We start from the raw sequence: 17,993 nt of genomic DNA, 5'->3' as shown, positions 1-17,993 counted from the left end.
AAAATAACAATACAATTAAAAAATAAATCAGCTAGCCCAGCACCCCAGCTCAGTGGCTCAAAGCCAAAAGGAGCACATCCTCTTCATTGTTGTAAATTGACCTCATGGTGTTGAAGAACAGACCGAAAATCAGGGACAACGAATGGCGTGAAACCCTTCTGGAATCGGAGCGCTTGTCCGCCTTCTTGTGGTGCATGTCCTTTTCGGGTGTGGGGCCTTCAGTGTTTGTCCCAACAACCTGACTGTCAAACATGCCAGGGACTTTGATGGAGACTGCCCGACGCACCACACGCAGATAACATGCGTGTCGGGTATGGCCGCTCTTCGAATGGCAGTCCCGACTGTGTTTGAACCCCAAAGCTTTAAGGCCTGGCAGACTACTCCAATTTTTCTCCCACAATGATAAGGCTCCGCAGGGCAGCGTGTAGTAAATAGGAACTGAAGCACAGGGACGCAGTGACGTAGCATATAAACGGTCAGCGTCACGTCTGCTATCGAGGAATAGCACGACCAAGTAAAGGCGTCGACAGTTGATGTAGAGTTGTACTGAGTCCCCTGTCGAAAGGTTTCAGAGCAACAGTCGCTGGAAGGATATCCACCAGGTGAGACATCTGCAGGAAGAATGCAATCCCATTGAAGCAGCAAAATTAAAATTACCATTAATCCTCAGCTGACGTTTGTAGACAATGGAGCACAAAACAATATCTTATAATGGGTTTCTTACCCGGTAAACACCTCAGCCCCAGAGAACACAGAGGCAGTAAGCACCACCTCTAGGGGGAGACCGGAATCAAACCTCCCACTGGAGTACAAACAAGGGGAAAATAAATAAAACCACATGGGGTGACAAGGATAAACAGACAACATATTTCTCGACAAGTTGGTTCGATTTTAGACCCACATCCCTCTATATTGTGTTACAAACACAATAGATGTGGTTAGTAAATGCAAGGCTAGAAAAAATGCCTTTATTGAAATACCCGTTTTACATACTTCGAGGTAGACCGTCTGCATTAGAACAAGGTAAAAGCTTTGGCATTTGCGGACCAACCGACAAGACTGAACAAAGGTTTGGTAAGTTCTCGTTGCTGCCACACAAAAGGTTTTTCCTTTTCTACTGCATGGAACAAGAGATTTTTGTCTTTAAAGGTCTTAACACTTTGATAGCATTGAAGGTATAATTTGGAGTTAAGTGGTAGGGTTACCGAGTTGTGTGCCAATCACAGTGATAAGATTGGAAATCAAGCTTGTTGGCAATCCATGCTCCAGTGCAATGGAAACTCTTCGCACTTTATGCCAAAATGATGGCTCTGCCTGAAAATTCGCCTTTTGGAGATCTCATTCACACAGCTGTGGATCAGTCTTTGGTAGTATTGAACTCCTGGTTGAAGAAGTCTCAATGGCTGCTGCTCCACTGTTTGCCGGTAAAAGATTAGCAGGTAGAGTGCTTGCTGCTGTGATCAGAGTGTGTTCTCCAGGTCACAATTCCGAATCCCGGCAAGCAAACTCAGTCTTTCATCCTTCAGAGGTTGATATAGTACCAACTTTGGTTGGGCGATATTGTAATCAAGTATGTTCTCTGTAAAGCACTCTGGCCAAAGCGCTATATAAGTAACATCACTAGTTATTGATTATACCCCCAGAGCACATGCATACTAATTGTATTTTTTTTTTAAATGACTGGCAGGAAGATTGGATCAAAACTAAAATCAGAGATTGCTAGGTATACAGCGTATAACATTTTATTGAAGAAAAGCGATTGGGACAGCTACCTTGCTGTTTGCTTAGATTTCCTCACCCTTTTTTGAGGATTTATGAGAGGCGTTTTAACCTTTTTCCCCTCCTTCGAAGTTGTATGCCCCCAGCTGGAGTTAGATCAAACAAATATGACATTTAGATTGTGTAGCCTTGGCCCCTTGAATCTTGAGAACATTTGGTGATCTTTTGTCCAGCCCTTCAGGGGCGAATATGAATATTAAATCAAAATTGTATAAATAGTCCAAATGCAATTTTAGAGTTAGCTCTTTGGCTGATGATCCTCAACATTATACTGATCTCATTAATTTTAGCGGTTGTGGGGATGCCACTAGGGGGCGCGGACAGGAATGGCCGCCTGATCTGAGGCTCCTGACCCAAGGGGGTGAAAAGAGGAAAAAGAGCGGCCATTATCCTTCCTCTGAAGCAAAACTGGTCAGAAAGGTTGTGTGAATATGGTAGCAGTGGATTGATGGGGTTAGGCAGTACAAACGAGGGCTGCTGAGGCGCGAGTTGGCTGAAAACGGTAATATGGACCCCTCCGCCACCACGCACACCAGAGAAGGGCCCGGGTCCCAAAAGCGCCATACTGTTCGCCGCTTCGTTGCAGGGAAAAGTAAGAGCACGCTGGGAGGAGGAGGCAGCTAAAGAGAGCAGGGATCGTAGTCCCGAACACCGGCAAGATCTGAAGGGATGGGGTCCCTTAAAAAAAAAAAACAAGCAGGCGAGTGAACACAAAAGGTGAGCAGTGTTCGGCTCGGCTCCCGTCCCTGCGGTTGCGGGCGGCCCACCCCCTCACCCCCCATGTGAGAGGGTCCAAGGCAGTGCAAAGTGGGCACAGAGCAAGCGGGGCACCAGTGGCCCAGCACACATCTCCAGAGACGGGCTGTCACGGGTGCTCAAAGCTGCGCTGGCTCCCCAGGCTGCTGAAGAGGAAGAGTGCCCTGACGGCACGGGAGGAAATTTGAATGCCCTAGCAGAGGTCGGATTAGCATTGTAGAGGAGGCGGGCAGGAGCGGCGTCTGAGGCTCCACCGGAATGCAATTGACATGACTTTCCCCCACCAATACACTGCCATGGAGCACAGATCAGCAGCATAAAGGGTGCAGGCAGGAGCAGCATCTGAGGCCTCCCCGGAATGCGAACGCAATGACAGCTTCGCACCAGTAAGCTGCCACAGAACACTGGAAGCAGCAGAGTAATACAGCAGCGGAGGCGTGGCTGGGCTGTTGAGATCCCATCCGACTGGACAGTTCAGGCCCACAGCGTGAATGAAATGGCATTCGTCGGTCCGAATTGAAAGAAAGGCGAAACCCCTCAGGCAACCTCCCCGGAACCATAAGAAGGAGCGGACCCTCCGAGGATCTTCGGGAGGGAGCGAGGTCACCGCGCCCAATCCAGGTGAGGAACCCGATAATAGGCGGGTGACAGTGAAGTCAGCGCTGAGTCCCGGGGTGCTCTGGGCTGTTTCCCCATGGTCCCTTTCCAACTCGGCATACAGCGTGGCGGAGCACTCCCTCCTTAAAGACAACGGAGCTTGCGGCAGCAAGCTACATACCTCCGCTGCAACCACCTGGGGGCTCTGTGCAGCACCCGTGCTCTGACACAATTGGTGGACCCGCTCCCCCACCTACCTTGCACCCGTAGGGTGGAGCGGGCGGCTTCAAATCACCAGTGTCCTCTAACATCATAAGTCATCACGGCAGGGCCCCCAACACTCCCACCAGTCTATCTCTGCGGTTCACGTCGGACCCCGAAGGATCCCCATCATGCCAACGTTCCTTGAACATAAAATAGACTAAGAAAGCAGCATCTCTGCCATGCCGTATGTGCTACGTGGAGCAAAAGAGTCTACAAAAGCAAACGTGACCCCAGGGACTTACATTGCTGGATCTCCCTCAAAGAGAGTACTGGTGCTTGTGCAGCAACGAATGGCCCCAGGTGCTGTTGGACGCAGACAAAGCCGCCTGAGCGTGTTACTGCACTAAGCTCATTGATCTACTGTAATATCCTACGGACCGGGAAACATCTCTGGGGAAAAATATCCAGATTAGAGTAGCAGAGGTGTCGGAGCATTGAAAAGAGCCCAGAGGTGCCGAAATCTGCCCCTTTTCCCGACAGAAAATTGAAACGAGGCGAACCGCGGGGGGATCTGTGGAGCGGACGAACGAGAGGCGCTGCCCCTCCCCCCCACCTACAGTGCGCTCACGTGTGGGCTCTTCAGTGAGGCATCCCGGACCGAATCTGGCCCATAACGCGGGCCCTTGTGGACAGCAAGGCACAAGAACGTGTGGAGGTCTTTGAGGCAGAGACTCCATTAAGCAGCCTAAGTGGGCATCCCCTAGCCCGGCGACCCGCCGAGTGTGAGCGGCGTGTGGCGCTGTGGCCGAGGGAGGCCCCGTAGAACATTGTGCAGTATTAGTTTTAGCGGTTGTCCCTTTCTTCACGGTTTTCATTTCCTAATAATGAAATCAGATATTTGACAGTGTTTTGAGCAACATGAATTTTTGGCCATTATGTAATTTTATATCTGCGTATATTATAATTGCATTTTATTTTTGTTTTCTCTTATCCTATGGGATGCGTTTTATGATTGTCATTTTAATCTTTGTGTATGAGGACTCGAAACATACAAGGTTCGTTTTAAAACATATCCCTAATAGAATGACACGTAAAAAGCTGGAGGTGCACTTTGCTGACAGGACAACTCTAATGGGAACTGGGCCAACCGCCTTCTGGTAGCCAAGCAGCATAATAAAACAGGAATACTGCGTTAGCCTTACACGATAGTCAGGGGGGTGGTGCAGCGGGCGAGGACAATAAATTAGGCATTTTCAAGGCCCATTTCAGGACAGTCTTTAGGAGAGAGGCTGTCCTAGTAGATGCTCAGACCCAATATTTGCGGGTGCAAATTTACCACATCTGTCAAGTGAGGATCAGGAATCTCTAGGAGGCGCCCATTTTGCCTGGGAAAGTGGAGTAGGCTTTCAAAACCTTGAAGATTAAGGCCTGTGGTCCCGACTGGGTCACGGCTCTCTTTTACAAGAAGTTTCATGCACTCCTGTTCCCCACCTGTCCCCCTCCCCCCACCCGCCTAGGTGGATTTCAAATTCCATTTATGGTATCAGATAGGGTTTCCCCCTCAAGGTGAGTCTCCATAACTGCCCTGATTCCCAAGCCTGGTACGGATCTGGTACTTTGGGATACCTACTTACCCTCACTAACAGACAAAGCTTTTCTCCAAGATCCTGACCCGTCATATGATGGAGTTTCTCCCCAGTCTCATACTGATGAACAGGATTTTTTTGAGGGACGTAGTACACATAATGTGAGGCAGGTTCTGACCCTGTTGGAAATGGGGTGGCAGTCGTGGACGGACCTGGGATTATAGCACTAGATGTGCACAAGGCTTTCAAAAGAGTGGACTGGGGGCATTTCTGTGGGGTCTTGGAGCAGTTTGGTCCGAGATTTGATAAGGTGGTTGATGGCAATCTATCAGAACCAGTGCAAAAATAAACATATTTCCAATGGGTGACCCCCCCCCTAGTGCACTTCTGTGGGCATGATCCCAGGATAATTCTGAAGGTGGATGACACCAACAATCTACAAATCGTTCTAAATTTGCAAGAACTATTTTACTCCAATTCAGTAAAAAAAAAATAAGTTTACAGCAGCAAATTAATTGAGTAGAACAACACAGGTTCATGTTCCAAGTATTACACTAAAGGTACAAAATAAAAATATTTACGGAATAGGTTTCTCATAGATTGCAGTATACATACATGCACAAATAAAGACATTCAAGTAAATTTCAGTCATTCATTACTAGGCACACAAATATAAAAATACAATTTATTTTCAAAACACCAAGCAGTTAAACCGCAAGTGTTCAGTCCTAATGCTGATGGGTTATTACTTCGCATTTGCCGAAGCGTTTCGGATCTCCCTGTAGATGGGGTGCAGGTATAGGGATGGGGCCTCGTACACCTGTCTGAGATCACCCACGTTTCAAGTCTGGACGCGAACGGAGGAGTTTTAGGAAGTGGGTAGCTTAATGAACCTGCATCATCAAGTCATTGGGCAGTTTGCCTTGTATAGTTGAGTGCAAGCTTGCATTTACTCTGCTGTAAACTGAGCAGTTTCAGTACACTCAATTGCAGCATTGGGCATCTCATCCACTTAAAGCAGGGGGCCATCAGGCCATTGAATGCTCTCGACTTGATGTTATAGGGGAGCAGGGTTGTCACGGGTCGGGTCTGAAAACTGTACAAGCTGCTAGATACAGGGCCCCCTGTTGTGTGCCTACCATACATGGTTAAGTGGGAGGCTGACTTTAGAGTGCCCCTAGAGGATGAGGTGTAGCTGAGAATATGGGGAAGGATGCTAAAGGTTCAAGTTGTGTCACTGATGGGGAATGCTCCTATAAAGGATGCATTACTCAACGTAATCGTATTTCTGATGCTTGTATCTGCTTAGATTCACATGCTGTGCTTAGGCCGACATCTAGTGGAAGCTGTGTAATATTACAGTTTGTTTTTTGAAACTCAAAAAGGGGCATCGAACTAGGGCATGCCAGTAATACTATCCCTAGTGTGACGTCCACTGTACCCATGATCCCTCCCGCGTGTAGGTCCCTCAGATTGTATTTTTCTGACATGAGGTAGCATGAGGAGTAGCTCGAGCACAAAGTATCCAAGCAGATAAAATAGATAAGACTAAAAGCATCCATGTGCCTTCTCTCAGAGGGGAGGAAGGGCAGGTGCATGTGAATCTAAGCAGATACAAGCATCAGAAATACAATTACGGTGAGTAATGTATCCCTTCGGAGGCTTGTGGAATTTGCTTAGATCATATGTTGTGTTAGAAGGAGGTGGGATGTGAGAAGGGTCATGAGCGAACAAATGTCTTAGAACCGCTTGTACCACGAGTCTTCGAACGTGTGTCTTCGAATGAGTGTCAATGCAGTACAGCGGAGTAAAGGTGTGAATAGAGCTCCATGTACCTGCTTTGCAAATGGGATCAAGGGGTACATTTGCAATGAAAGCCAGAGTGGCTCCAGAACCTCTTGTAGAGTGGGCCCTCGGCGTAAAAAGGCAGTGTCTTGTCTGAAAGGGAATAGCACAGTTGGAGACATCCGACTATACACCTAGAGATGCCATTCTTAGAGACGCGATCTCCCTCTCTGCCAGGAGCTATGGAGACGAACAGTTGATCTGACTTTCTTAGCGGCTTGGTCTTGTCTACATAGTAGAGGACCGCCCTCCTCACATCTAGTGTGTTGAGTGTCACCTCAGCAGAGCTTTTGGGTTCCTGGAAGAAGGCCGGTAGCTCAATAGACCGGTTAACATAGAATTTGGAAATGAACTTAGGTGAGAACCTAGGGTGAGTGCGTAAAACAAGTTTATCCTTATGAACAGTAAAGAAAGGATCCTGCACCAACAGATTGAATTTCACTGACCCTTCTTATGGATGTGATGGCTACTAAGAAGGCAGTTTTATAAGTCAAGTGCTTGAGACTATATTTGTGCATGGGCTCAAAGGGGGGGGTCCGATGAGCTTAGCAAGTACCACATTAAAGGTACTGGTGGAGGGTGGAGTCCCTTTACCCCTTCCATACATGCTTTGGCAACTGGCACTCTCCACCATGACACCTTGTTATAGGAAGTGGTGTAGGCTGATAAAGCTGCCAGGTGTACTTTAAGTGAGTTAAACACTAACCCTGCATCCAATAGGTGGAGCATATACGTGACGACATTAGAAGGAGTACAATCAACTGGGTTGATTTGTTTATTCTGGCACCAAATAATGAATCGTTTCCATTTGTCATAGTAACAGTGCCTTGTGTTTGGTTTCCTAGATTCCTTTAGGATGTCCATACACCTCTGTGGTGTAAGAACGCAAGAAACTTCTGTACTCTGGGAGCAATGAAATATGAAAATAGGCATCTTTCATATCCAATGTTGCCATGTAATGCCCCTTTTTTAGGAGGGATATTACCTCTTGGAGTGTAGTCATGCAGAATTTTTCTGGCTTGACATACTTGTTTGCAGGGTGCAAATCTAATACTGGGCGCATTGTTAGATCTTTCTTTGGCACAAGGGAGTAGGTTAAATAAATACCCCTGGTTGCCCGGGACGAGTTCTATGGCGTTCTTTGCAAGTAGAGTGGCGATTTCCTCGAGAAGGATTTTCTGGTGCTCCGAGTGTACCTTTTGTCTTTGAGGATGGTCGTGGGGGCATGCTTATAGTTCTATACAGTATCCTGCGGACAGCACCCATCTGTCCGAAGTTAACCCCTCCCATGCGTGGGTGAAGGTGGAACCGTGCCCCCTTACTGGGGATTCATAAGGGGACCCGAAGTGGAACGTCACCGGGGCTGCCTCTACCCCTAGTGCGGCCCCTGCGCTGGCCTCTGGTGAATCCCTGTGAAGTTTGCAACTGATTGTTTCCCCACAAGGTTCTTTGATTTTGGTATTAGTTGGAACCCCTCTGGGAGCCTTAGCCGCAAAAAAGCAACGAAAACTATTATTTCCCCTTTGACCTGGGGGATCATTTTTGAGTTGGCCGAGAGATTTTAGGGTCTCGTACTCATCTTTAGCTCTGTTTAGTGCTTCTTCCATTGCCTTGCCGAATAGAACGTTCGGCTCTACCGGCATGTCTATAAGCGTGGCTTGGGTCTCGGGTTTAAACCCCGACTGCCTGAGCCAAGCGTGGCGCTTTATTAATGTGCCTTCGGCTATTAATCTTCCTGCATTATCTGCTGCATCAAAATTTGCTTTAAGGATGCATCCAGACACAGAACTACCATCTGCTGCAATTTGGGCCAACTGGCCTGTTAGTTGTTCAGGTGCAGAGGCTACTAGAGCAGCTACTTGTTCCCATTGGTGGCAGTTATAGCTTGCTAAAAGAGTGGTACTGTTAGCAATACGTGTGTGATAGGCTGACGTGGAGGCAATTTTCCTACCCAGAGCATATATCCTTTTGATCTCTATCGGGAGGTGCTTCTGAAGAAGCTAGTGGTGTGCCTGCCTTCTTCCTGGTGGTTGTTACTACCAGGAAGTCAGGTTTTAATTGACCGCTTATGTACATGGGATCGGAGGGTGCAGGCCGAAATAATTTTTCCACTCGTGGATTCACTGCACGAATAAGAATTGGTGTTACCAGTGAGGGATCAGGATGGCTTGGGTACTGGCTCTTTTGTCCCCTAGGATTTCTTCAGCGAAATCCCTATCTTTTTGGACACTGTCTATTTGAAAATGAGCTGCTGCTTTAGCCAGTACCTCACTGAGTGGCGGCTGTTTATCAATCAGCGAGTCATGCACCAGGGGATCCTTAGGAATAGGGGAGTAAAGATTGTAGGCTTCCGCCTCATCTTGCTCTTCCTAGTCCTCATCATCCCCATAATAAGCAACCCCTGACTGGTCTTCAAACATCTGTGTCCGTCTCCTCACCATGTGACTCTGGATGGTAAGGTTCAATTAGCAAAGGGTCTGAAACTAATCCCTGCGCCAGAGCATCAGAGTGGAGCCTTTTAGTAGGGGGTTGAGAGTCCTTGGATCCCGAAGGGGCAGAGGTAGCTGGTGTGTTTGCATAGCTATGGAAATAATTAGGGTCTTTCTCGTAGAAGTCTACAAAAAAAAGACATCTTTCTCATTACCCTATCAATATCGGCTGAGTTCTATTCCTTGGAACAGGGAATAAACCTCTACCTCTGGTTCCTCATCCATGCCCATATCCGGAGGAGTGGGAGGGACAATCTTACCCTTAGGAGTAGCGTCAGGGACCTTAGACTTTCCTGTCACTTTAGGTGCCTTCTGATTTTCCTTATGGTGTTCTGAAGGTCTCTTATACTGTTTAACCCCCTTATGACTAGAGGAATGTTTTCCAGAGGATTTAGGGGTTTCCAAGGGTTTCGACGCTTTGCGTCGAGATTCGGAGGTGGTAGAGGAGGGTGTCTAATCTCGGGAGTAGACGTTACACGCTTAAACTTGGGAGCATAGAGGGCGGAATAGTCTTCTGATGGAGCCTCTACAACTATTGGTAGTGCGGCACTTTTAGTGGTCCACGTCATGTGGCGAACGGGAACGCCCAGAGGACAATCGTTAAACCGCTCTCGGTGCCTTCCGTTGCCGATCGCTCGACACGCGTGTCGAGTCACGGCTGGGGCTGATGTGCTTAGTGGGAGTGGCGTGGGTTGCGCTTTTGCTGCCAGGTGTTGTCCCCATAACATGGCCTCTCGTTGCCTGGCGTAGTGGGCACAGCGTTTAGTGGAGCGGTCTTGAAGTGTTTTCGGCTTGAAAAGCTTACAAGCTCGACAGGTAGCCATCAACTCAAGAACAAGTCAATGGGCTGTGTTCGTGCTGGTAGAGAGAGTTTCCCCAGACACCCCTCTGTTTTGCATAGCCTCGGGATGGTCTTGTGGGAGACACAAATTGCACGTATTGTGCTCATCTACCCAGGGGAACTTCTGGTTACACTTCAGGCAGAATTTGAAAGGAGTACTCTCCATATGTATTAATTTGGCAGCGGGCGGGTATATGTAGGAAATAAATGTGGGAGCTTGTATGACCACCCCCCACTCTCCCTACTTGAAATGGGCCAAGGCCACAAGCTTCCAAGGCCCGGGACGAGGCATGAGGCCTTCCGAGGCCCAAAGTCCGTTGTGGAGTTTCGACGGCTGGTGTCCTCCAACTTCACTGGCGTCCATCTTCGGCATAGGGTGAAAAGAACGGGGAATTTTTAACAATAATATTAGAATAATTGGCTAATGCCAAGGGAACTCCGCAATATGCGTCTGACTGGTATGGGGGGGAAAAAACAATCCGAGGGTCCTACACGCGTGAGGGATCATGTGTACAGTGGACGTCACACTAGGGATAGCATTACTGGCAAGCCCTAGTTCGACGCCCCATTTCGAAAAACAAACATACTCTGCAGCTTCCACTATATGTCGGCCTATGCACAGCATGTGATCTAAGCAGATTCCACAAGCCTCATTAATTCTCACAGATGGTATCCCAACCCGGAGAAGTTGCACCATAGGTCTACAGATTATTGAGCTGCCTGTTGGATGTGATGTGATGTTGTACGCTCTCTCTTTCATATGGTGTGGAAAGGCAAGCCTCTTCCGGAAGGAGGTGCTCGCTAAAATTAAGGACATCACAGGGTTATCGCTCCCCATGGACACGCGGGTGGTGGTGCTGGGTTAGGCGAGTGCAGGGTCATTCCATTTGACAGGTCCAATGGCAACTCTAATTGGGCATCTCCTCCTGGCAGCGAAATTGGAAATCCAAGGATGTTCAAGTGGTTCAGATGTGGTGGGTGAAAATATGGGACTTTTAACGGATTAAACACGCTCCTTATTCAAGTGTTCCTATATGGACTAGAAGTACATAAGAATGTATTTATATTCTTAAACCAGCAGCAACTATAGGCCGGATGTTGTAACACCAATAATCAACCTAAGCACAGATATGGAAACAGTAAAATATGTGATTGGTTTATGGATTATAATAAGTGCATCTAATGACAACTACATACTCCGTCAATTTTTCTAGAACAGAATATATTCAAACTCATTTATCAAAATCAAGCACCAAACTCAGCACAGACTATACCCAAAGGGATGTAGCAAGCCAATATATCATGCATAACATCAACTAGATAGAGCATGTGCACATTGCCACTTAAGGCTTTTTTCAGGTCAATATATTTTACATGCAAATCAATACAAAGGTACAGACTGTTCTCCATACACGGTACATCTGTTCATCAAACTCTACACCCTTTTTTTGTTGTCCTTGATCTAAAGTGCTCTAACAGTGATATATATTGAGCACATCAGTATGCTCTTATGTACTCTGGACCACTAAAGAAAGGAAGGGACATGGGAAGTGTAGCATTTTGGCACAGGAAACGACAATATTGAGTTTCTCATCATTGTCTGATGGGCATTACGGAGATCAAGAGCAATACCAGATGAAAAGGTATTGTTCGTTTTAACTGGGGAATGGGATGCAGGATTTTAAACTTTGGTGCGGAGTTCCGCAGGGGGCAAGTTTGTCTCCCCCTACTTTTGAATCTGGATATTAGACCTCTGTTCCCTTCTCAAGAGCTTGGGTGTGTTTTTTACCAACTACGCTGACATAGAAACAGGAGTTTATGCAACTGACTCTGCAGCCCTCTCAACCATACATCACCTAATTGAAGACTGGATGCCATCCAACTGGCTATGCATTAATGGCAATAAGAGTTGATGATCTTTGGCTCAAAGGCTGCACGGGCAAACTAGGCACCGATTATACCAGGTTCCAAATCGGCACAAGATGCATCCCTGTTTTGAGTAAGGTGAAGCCTGTGGGTATTCACCTGAAGGCCTCCCTCAATTCTGATGCCTATGTTAATCAGATGATAACAAGCACAAACTACTCCCACCATCTCCTGAAAAAACATGACCATATATCACCAGAGATAAAACAGCAACTATTGCCCAGGCAACTGTCCGATCTAGGTTAGAGTATTTTAACTCTGTACTGATGGGTGCCTCAACCAACATAGGGAAATGACAGATACTCCAAAATGATGCTGTACGCATCGTCAAACTCACAAGACAAGAGACCATCTCATCAACACAGAAGGAACCTACATTGGCTGCCCATACAAGAACGCATTAATTTCAAAGCAGGGTCCATCATCCACAAATGTACAGAGCAGCTCCCTCATACCTGAAAACCTTGACACCACAGTACTGTCCCACCAGAACATTATGATTGGCAGACAAAAAGCAGATCATATGTTCTAAATACAAGCACGAAAACAGTCTGGGAAGATGCTTCCCAGTTAAAGTAGCAGAATTCTGCAACTCGCTTCACACCTCAGTGCCAAGGGATTACCCAAGAACTTTCAGGAAAGTCCTAAAAATTCTGCTTTTTAAGTAACCCCTTCCTCCTGGGATTTTTTCTTTGATCTTGGTCCTGTCTTTGATGGTTCTGTCTCTTCTGTGTTGCGCCCTGATACCCGAGGGCTTTCGACATATAAGTAAAAATAAAAATTTTAAAAAACCTACGTTTATCAAAAAGTTCCAGCAGTAATCTGTCTTCAATTACAAGGGTTTTGTTGACATTATTGGATACTCTTCTAGGGTAACGTGTGAGGAAACTGGTTTAAGGCCTTTCCTCATTCCATGTGTTGTGTTCAAAATGAGCATGTGGTGTTGGTTATTCCCTGAGGAACTAAAGGAGAGAAGAGACTGACAGGGCAGAAAGAGACTCATTTAGTAACAGGGTCTCAGAGTTATTAGTTCTAGGTTTATCTTACAGGACAAATGAGCCAGCCAGTGAAGTATCAATGGGTAGCTTTTGGCAGACAGGTGGAGGAACTAGAGAGCCATTATTTGTTGTGCACTTAACATGCAGTCTGGATGAATTCTCAGCAGTCCTGGGCATTTTTAAATTAGTACAAATAATTGGTGTATGGAATAGGCAGATCAAGTAAACCAAGTAATACATGATGGATCTGCTCCTGAATTTGTAAAAATGCTGGTAGCTCAGTTGATATACATGACATTTGAAAATAGAACTTGGCGAGAGCCTTGGATACAGTCTATATTACACTGATTTTATGAAGGTTATAACTGACATGAGCAAGCAGCTCACTTAACATCCTTAGAGGAGATTGCTGTTGGGAACGGTACCTTGTAAAATTAATGCATTACAGATTTGTTTATTGGTACCAAAGGTGACACCATTAGTCTAAGGTGGTTGAACTCCCCACTGGGAGCTGGAGAAGCTACCAGCATGTGTGCAGATTTAACTGCTTCCACGATGTCTTTCAAGACTGGAACTTTCTAGCATTAAACCTCGTGTTGTGACGTGGTGTACGCAGCGAGTGCTGCAAGATGGACGTTTAATGAGTTAAATACCAATCCGGAGTCCATCAACGTAACTAAATAACAATATTGGATACAGCGCATTCTAATGATTAATAGTGTATTCTCAAACACCAAATTACAAACTAGACATTTTTAAAACCTGTGTGCTTGCTAGGTTTACATGCCTCCATGAAGTCTATGCACCTTAGTTTACTATTGGGTAAGATTATGGTCAGCTGAGCAGCTGGGCAAGAACTTATTGAACTTGTATCTCAGGATGGTGGAAGATCGCTCCTGTGGCTTGACCATAAAATGCAAACTCTAAGCCACTGGCCTGCCAGAGCTTTGGAAAAGTCTGGAAAGTATGACCAGTAAGAGTAAGCCGCTTATTAAAAATGCATATGAAACAAAAGCAGAGCAACAAGTAAAGTAGGCCAATCCATCCTGCTGATAAGAGACTGGGGTCTGAAGCAAGTATCAGGTTATAAAGCATACCTTGAGAATGTTAATCCCAAATATTGAAGCCCTCTTTATTTAAAACTCTGAATGGGTGCACAGCCGCTAGCAAGCGTTCGGAACAGGTGGAACTATAATGCGTTAGCAGAATACACATTCTGCCTGATTCAATTTTAAGTGTCATCCATTTTCTTCTGACTTGTCATTATTTAACCGCAAGAAGATTCTTGATGCCACTCTTTAGGGAGAGTAGTGCAAACCACGGTGGACGCAATGATGCTCCATTGAAGTGCTAATATGTTGGCATATATGTTCTATATGTTATTCTAGTATGTAATTGGCATGCGCCTGGTGCATAAGGCAGAGCAAGGCGGATAGGTAATTGCCGAAAATTAATACAAGGCAAAGGGCACACAAGCGTTGAAAACATGGCTGGATCTTAAATATTGGACCGACCAGGTCAACTTATTTTTTCATCCTAGCCTGGTTTTGTACTCCCGTTGATCGAGTTTTGAAATCTAATACCGTCTCATTTTTTTCCTTATTATCTTATGATTCGGTATTGTGTATTTAATCACTGATGCTTTGTTACAGTCATGATGCTATTTTGATAATGGATTATTGCCTTAGCTTTTTATTCATTATTTCATGGATATGTATTCTATGTGTCTTTGATGCTATGACATGATGTTATTTTATGAATTACTTGCATGTATACATTGTTTTAATATGGATCCTTAATTTTAGTTACCGATGTTTGTGTTGCATTTATGGTATTTTCATATCTAAATCAAGCTCAACTGACTGAATACTGCAATTAAATTGCAAAATATAAGGAATGAGGTTTGTAGACCTCATTTTAACAGCAACAGTTATAAAAATAATTATGTATTCAATGTTTCAACAAAAAATGAGTCCAACAAATGCATATAAGTAAAGAAAACATTTTTTTGCAGGTGACAAACTCCGCTCAATATAAATTAGCTCATATTCCATCCAACATGAAACAAGCAAACAAATATTTTACAGCATTAATGAATACTTCATAGTAAAATGCAATAGGTTGTTCAGGTGTTAGAAATTTGTATTAGAGCTATAAGGTTGGCTTTTGCTTTAATAAAAATCAAAGTAAAGTATTAATTGTGCGCATGTAGGATGGTTAACTGGTTATCATATGGCATTTATAACGCGCCTATACACAAGTGTTTCAAGGCGAGAGTGGTTAGTGGCAGTTTATGAATTTATGGGTTGGACATTTGTAGAAATATGGAATGACAGGTTCATGAACAAAATAATGCAGGGGTGCCAATGACGCAGTTACATATGAAATTAGTATTGCTGTAGAGACTATAAACTCAACATCAGTCTATTATTGAGTACATATGAAAAAACAAAGATATGGGCTGTTCTCCGGGGAAAGTGTCAGTTTGTGCTGTGGATATCAGGCTATATTTATTAAGATCTATATCTTCTGTGTGAATGGGGATAAAACCTTGAGAAAAACAGCAATTATACCTGCCACAATATGCAGATCTGTAATTACTGAAAAAACTCAGCATTTATTACTGCATAAAGGGCACTAACCTCATTCTCTGAAAGGCCCATGTCCAGTTCTAATGTAAAAGTAGGCAATGCAGACCAGATGTACAAGAGGTTCCAGTCGAAAGTTTACTTTATTTACAGAGCAGAAGCACATGAGAGGTTTCACCAATTCCCAGCATAGCTTACCTTATTTCAGTCATTGAGGTAAGGTCATGGGATGAGTAACTTTCAAAGCGAGCATGGGGGATGCTCACTCATTCCAGAGAGTGAGGTACCTACATTTCCCTTACCTTGATTTATCTGGACAAAAAATTTGTAAAACATTTTTTTAGGGTGTTTATGGCTAGCATTTTAACCAACATTCATAACGAACTTGGCACGTCGTCCCTTGGGTAGATACCTCCAACACAGAAAGTGAGAACTTTGTCTTTCAAAGGGGTGGCTGTGGGCAAGGAATTATTTTTGGAAGGGCCAACAGCCACTAGCTGTAACCAATGTTACCTTTCTGCAAGCAGGACAAAGTCCATTTTCATCTGTGCGGATACGATGCCAGCAGAATCTGCAAATTTGGTAGCCACATGTGCAAGGGAAGAAGTTGATGTCGTCAATCTCCAAGGGCTCCATGCAAAGGGGGCACTCCACTGGGTCTTCCTTTACATCGGGACTGCGGGACATCTTCACCAAACCCAAACCCAAGAAAACAGACGCGCAGGAGTCGCAGGATATGCAAATCACTTATAAAGAAGAATTAAAAAATTGCAACGATGTGAAAACCTGAAAAACAAGAAAATAAAATAAATGGGTGCAAAGTTTCAAGCAAAACATAACCATCTTAACATCTACAACCCTCAATTCAGAAACTATCAGTTCCTTGTGGAGATTACCATTAAAGAGACGCAGAGCAGCATACAGCATTAGACAAAACACGCTAAAAGAACAGCACTAATTATGAACCATGTAAAATGCACAGCTATGTAGACTCATTTTAGGGCAGATTTTCATCTTTGCAACTAAATCCTACAATACACCCAAAAACGGTGGGAACTCAAGTACTACCAGATCAAATGAAGTAAAGGCAAGCAAAACCAGACAAGTAGAGATTAATACATTTACCCAGGGTAATGTTCTTTCCAAATGATAAGTTACAACAGATTCACAATCAGAAATATTGCCCCAGGTGCAAACTGGCATCAGAATACATCTTGCAGTCATGGGGGGTGGGGTCAATGTGCGTGTGTTATGTTGGCGTATGTCCCCATGTCTAGCAAGGACTTGATTAGTAGATCTGGATCCACATATGCAACAACCTCAGGTCAGCCAATTTTTCACCACAATTTAAGACCAACAAGTTACTTAGCCCTGGTAACGTTCTTTTGATTGGATGTTCCTCCCAAGCATTCCTCATCTTATGATCTCTCCAGCTTTGCTGCTTCGGAATTTGCTTGACAGGGCACTGTATGCAGTGTCGTCAAGTCGATATCCATCGAGGGCCTCCGTTCGACAGTCGACGTCATCAGTATAAATAGCGCATGCAGCGCTCGTTGGCTTCAGTTCTGTTTTTCCCCCTTCTGAAGAGTAATTACCAGGTGTAACCAAGACCATAGGCTCACAAAGCATAGTGTGTAATAACACGTAAATTGTACGGTGGAGCAGGCTGGGAGGGGTGTTGAGGTATACGTGGGAGGAACAGCCAATCAAAGAAGGTTACCAGGGGTAAGTAACTTCTTCAAATGGATAGTGTCCTCCCACGTATCCCTCATCTTATGATAGACTCCCAAAGCAGTAATAATTTGGAGGTGGGAGTACCAATTAATACATTTAGATGTAATCCTGTACAGAATGGAGCATGGCTCTCGCAAAAAGTCCTCCCTAACTGGAACATGACCCAGACAGTAGTGTTTTACAAATGTAAAAATAGATGACCAAGTAGCTGCTGAACAAATATCCTTTACTGGGACAACTTTGGAGAGCAGCAGAGGTTGCCATGCACCTTGTGGAAATGAGCCCTTAGGCCTTCCGGCGGGTCCTTACCCGCTAATCTTCCTTCTCCCACCATGCTTCTAAACTCTTGAACCCCTCCCTCATCTTCTCCCGTCTCTTCTACTGCTCTTCTCTCCTCTTTGGACTCCTGCCTCATCTGACCTCCCTCAAATCCATCTACCACTCCTCTATCCGTACTTTGTCTTCTTGGCCCTCACTATTTCCTCCTCACTCTTTCAACTTGGCTGGCTTCCCTTCCCCTCCCAACTTAAATTCCAATTCCTCTGTCATGTCCTCAAATCACTCCACGACCTTGCTCTCTCCCCCCCCCCATCTCTCTTCTCTCCTCATTTTACACAGACTCCTTCTCTCCGCTCTGCTCACCACTTCTT

General features: G+C 45.2%; 1 protein-coding gene across 6 annotated transcripts in view; it reads right to left on the bottom strand.

The window, feature by feature from the left end:
* CNOT4 (CCR4-NOT transcription complex subunit 4) overlaps positions 1-17,993 on the bottom strand; it is a 1,427,191-nt gene that overhangs the window by 1,219,294 nt on the left and 189,904 nt on the right. For all 6 annotated transcript variants that reach the window (XM_069628774.1, XM_069628777.1, XM_069628772.1 and 3 more), the window contains exon 2: positions 16,123-16,395. In XM_069628774.1, coding sequence (XP_069484875.1) covers positions 16,123-16,296 — 174 coding nt within the window. In that variant the 5' untranslated portion in view covers positions 16,297-16,395. The remainder of the gene's footprint in view (positions 1-16,122; positions 16,396-17,993) is intronic.

The sequence above is a fragment of the Ambystoma mexicanum genome, chromosome 12 (genome assembly GCF_040938575.1).
Source record: "Ambystoma mexicanum isolate Mex_15411 chromosome 12, UKY_AmexF1_1, whole genome shotgun sequence".
NCBI classification, from domain to species: Eukaryota; Metazoa; Chordata; class Amphibia; order Caudata; family Ambystomatidae; genus Ambystoma; species Ambystoma mexicanum.
The sequence above is the reverse complement of the archived record's forward strand: the minus strand, read 5'-3'. Positions and strand labels throughout refer to the sequence as shown.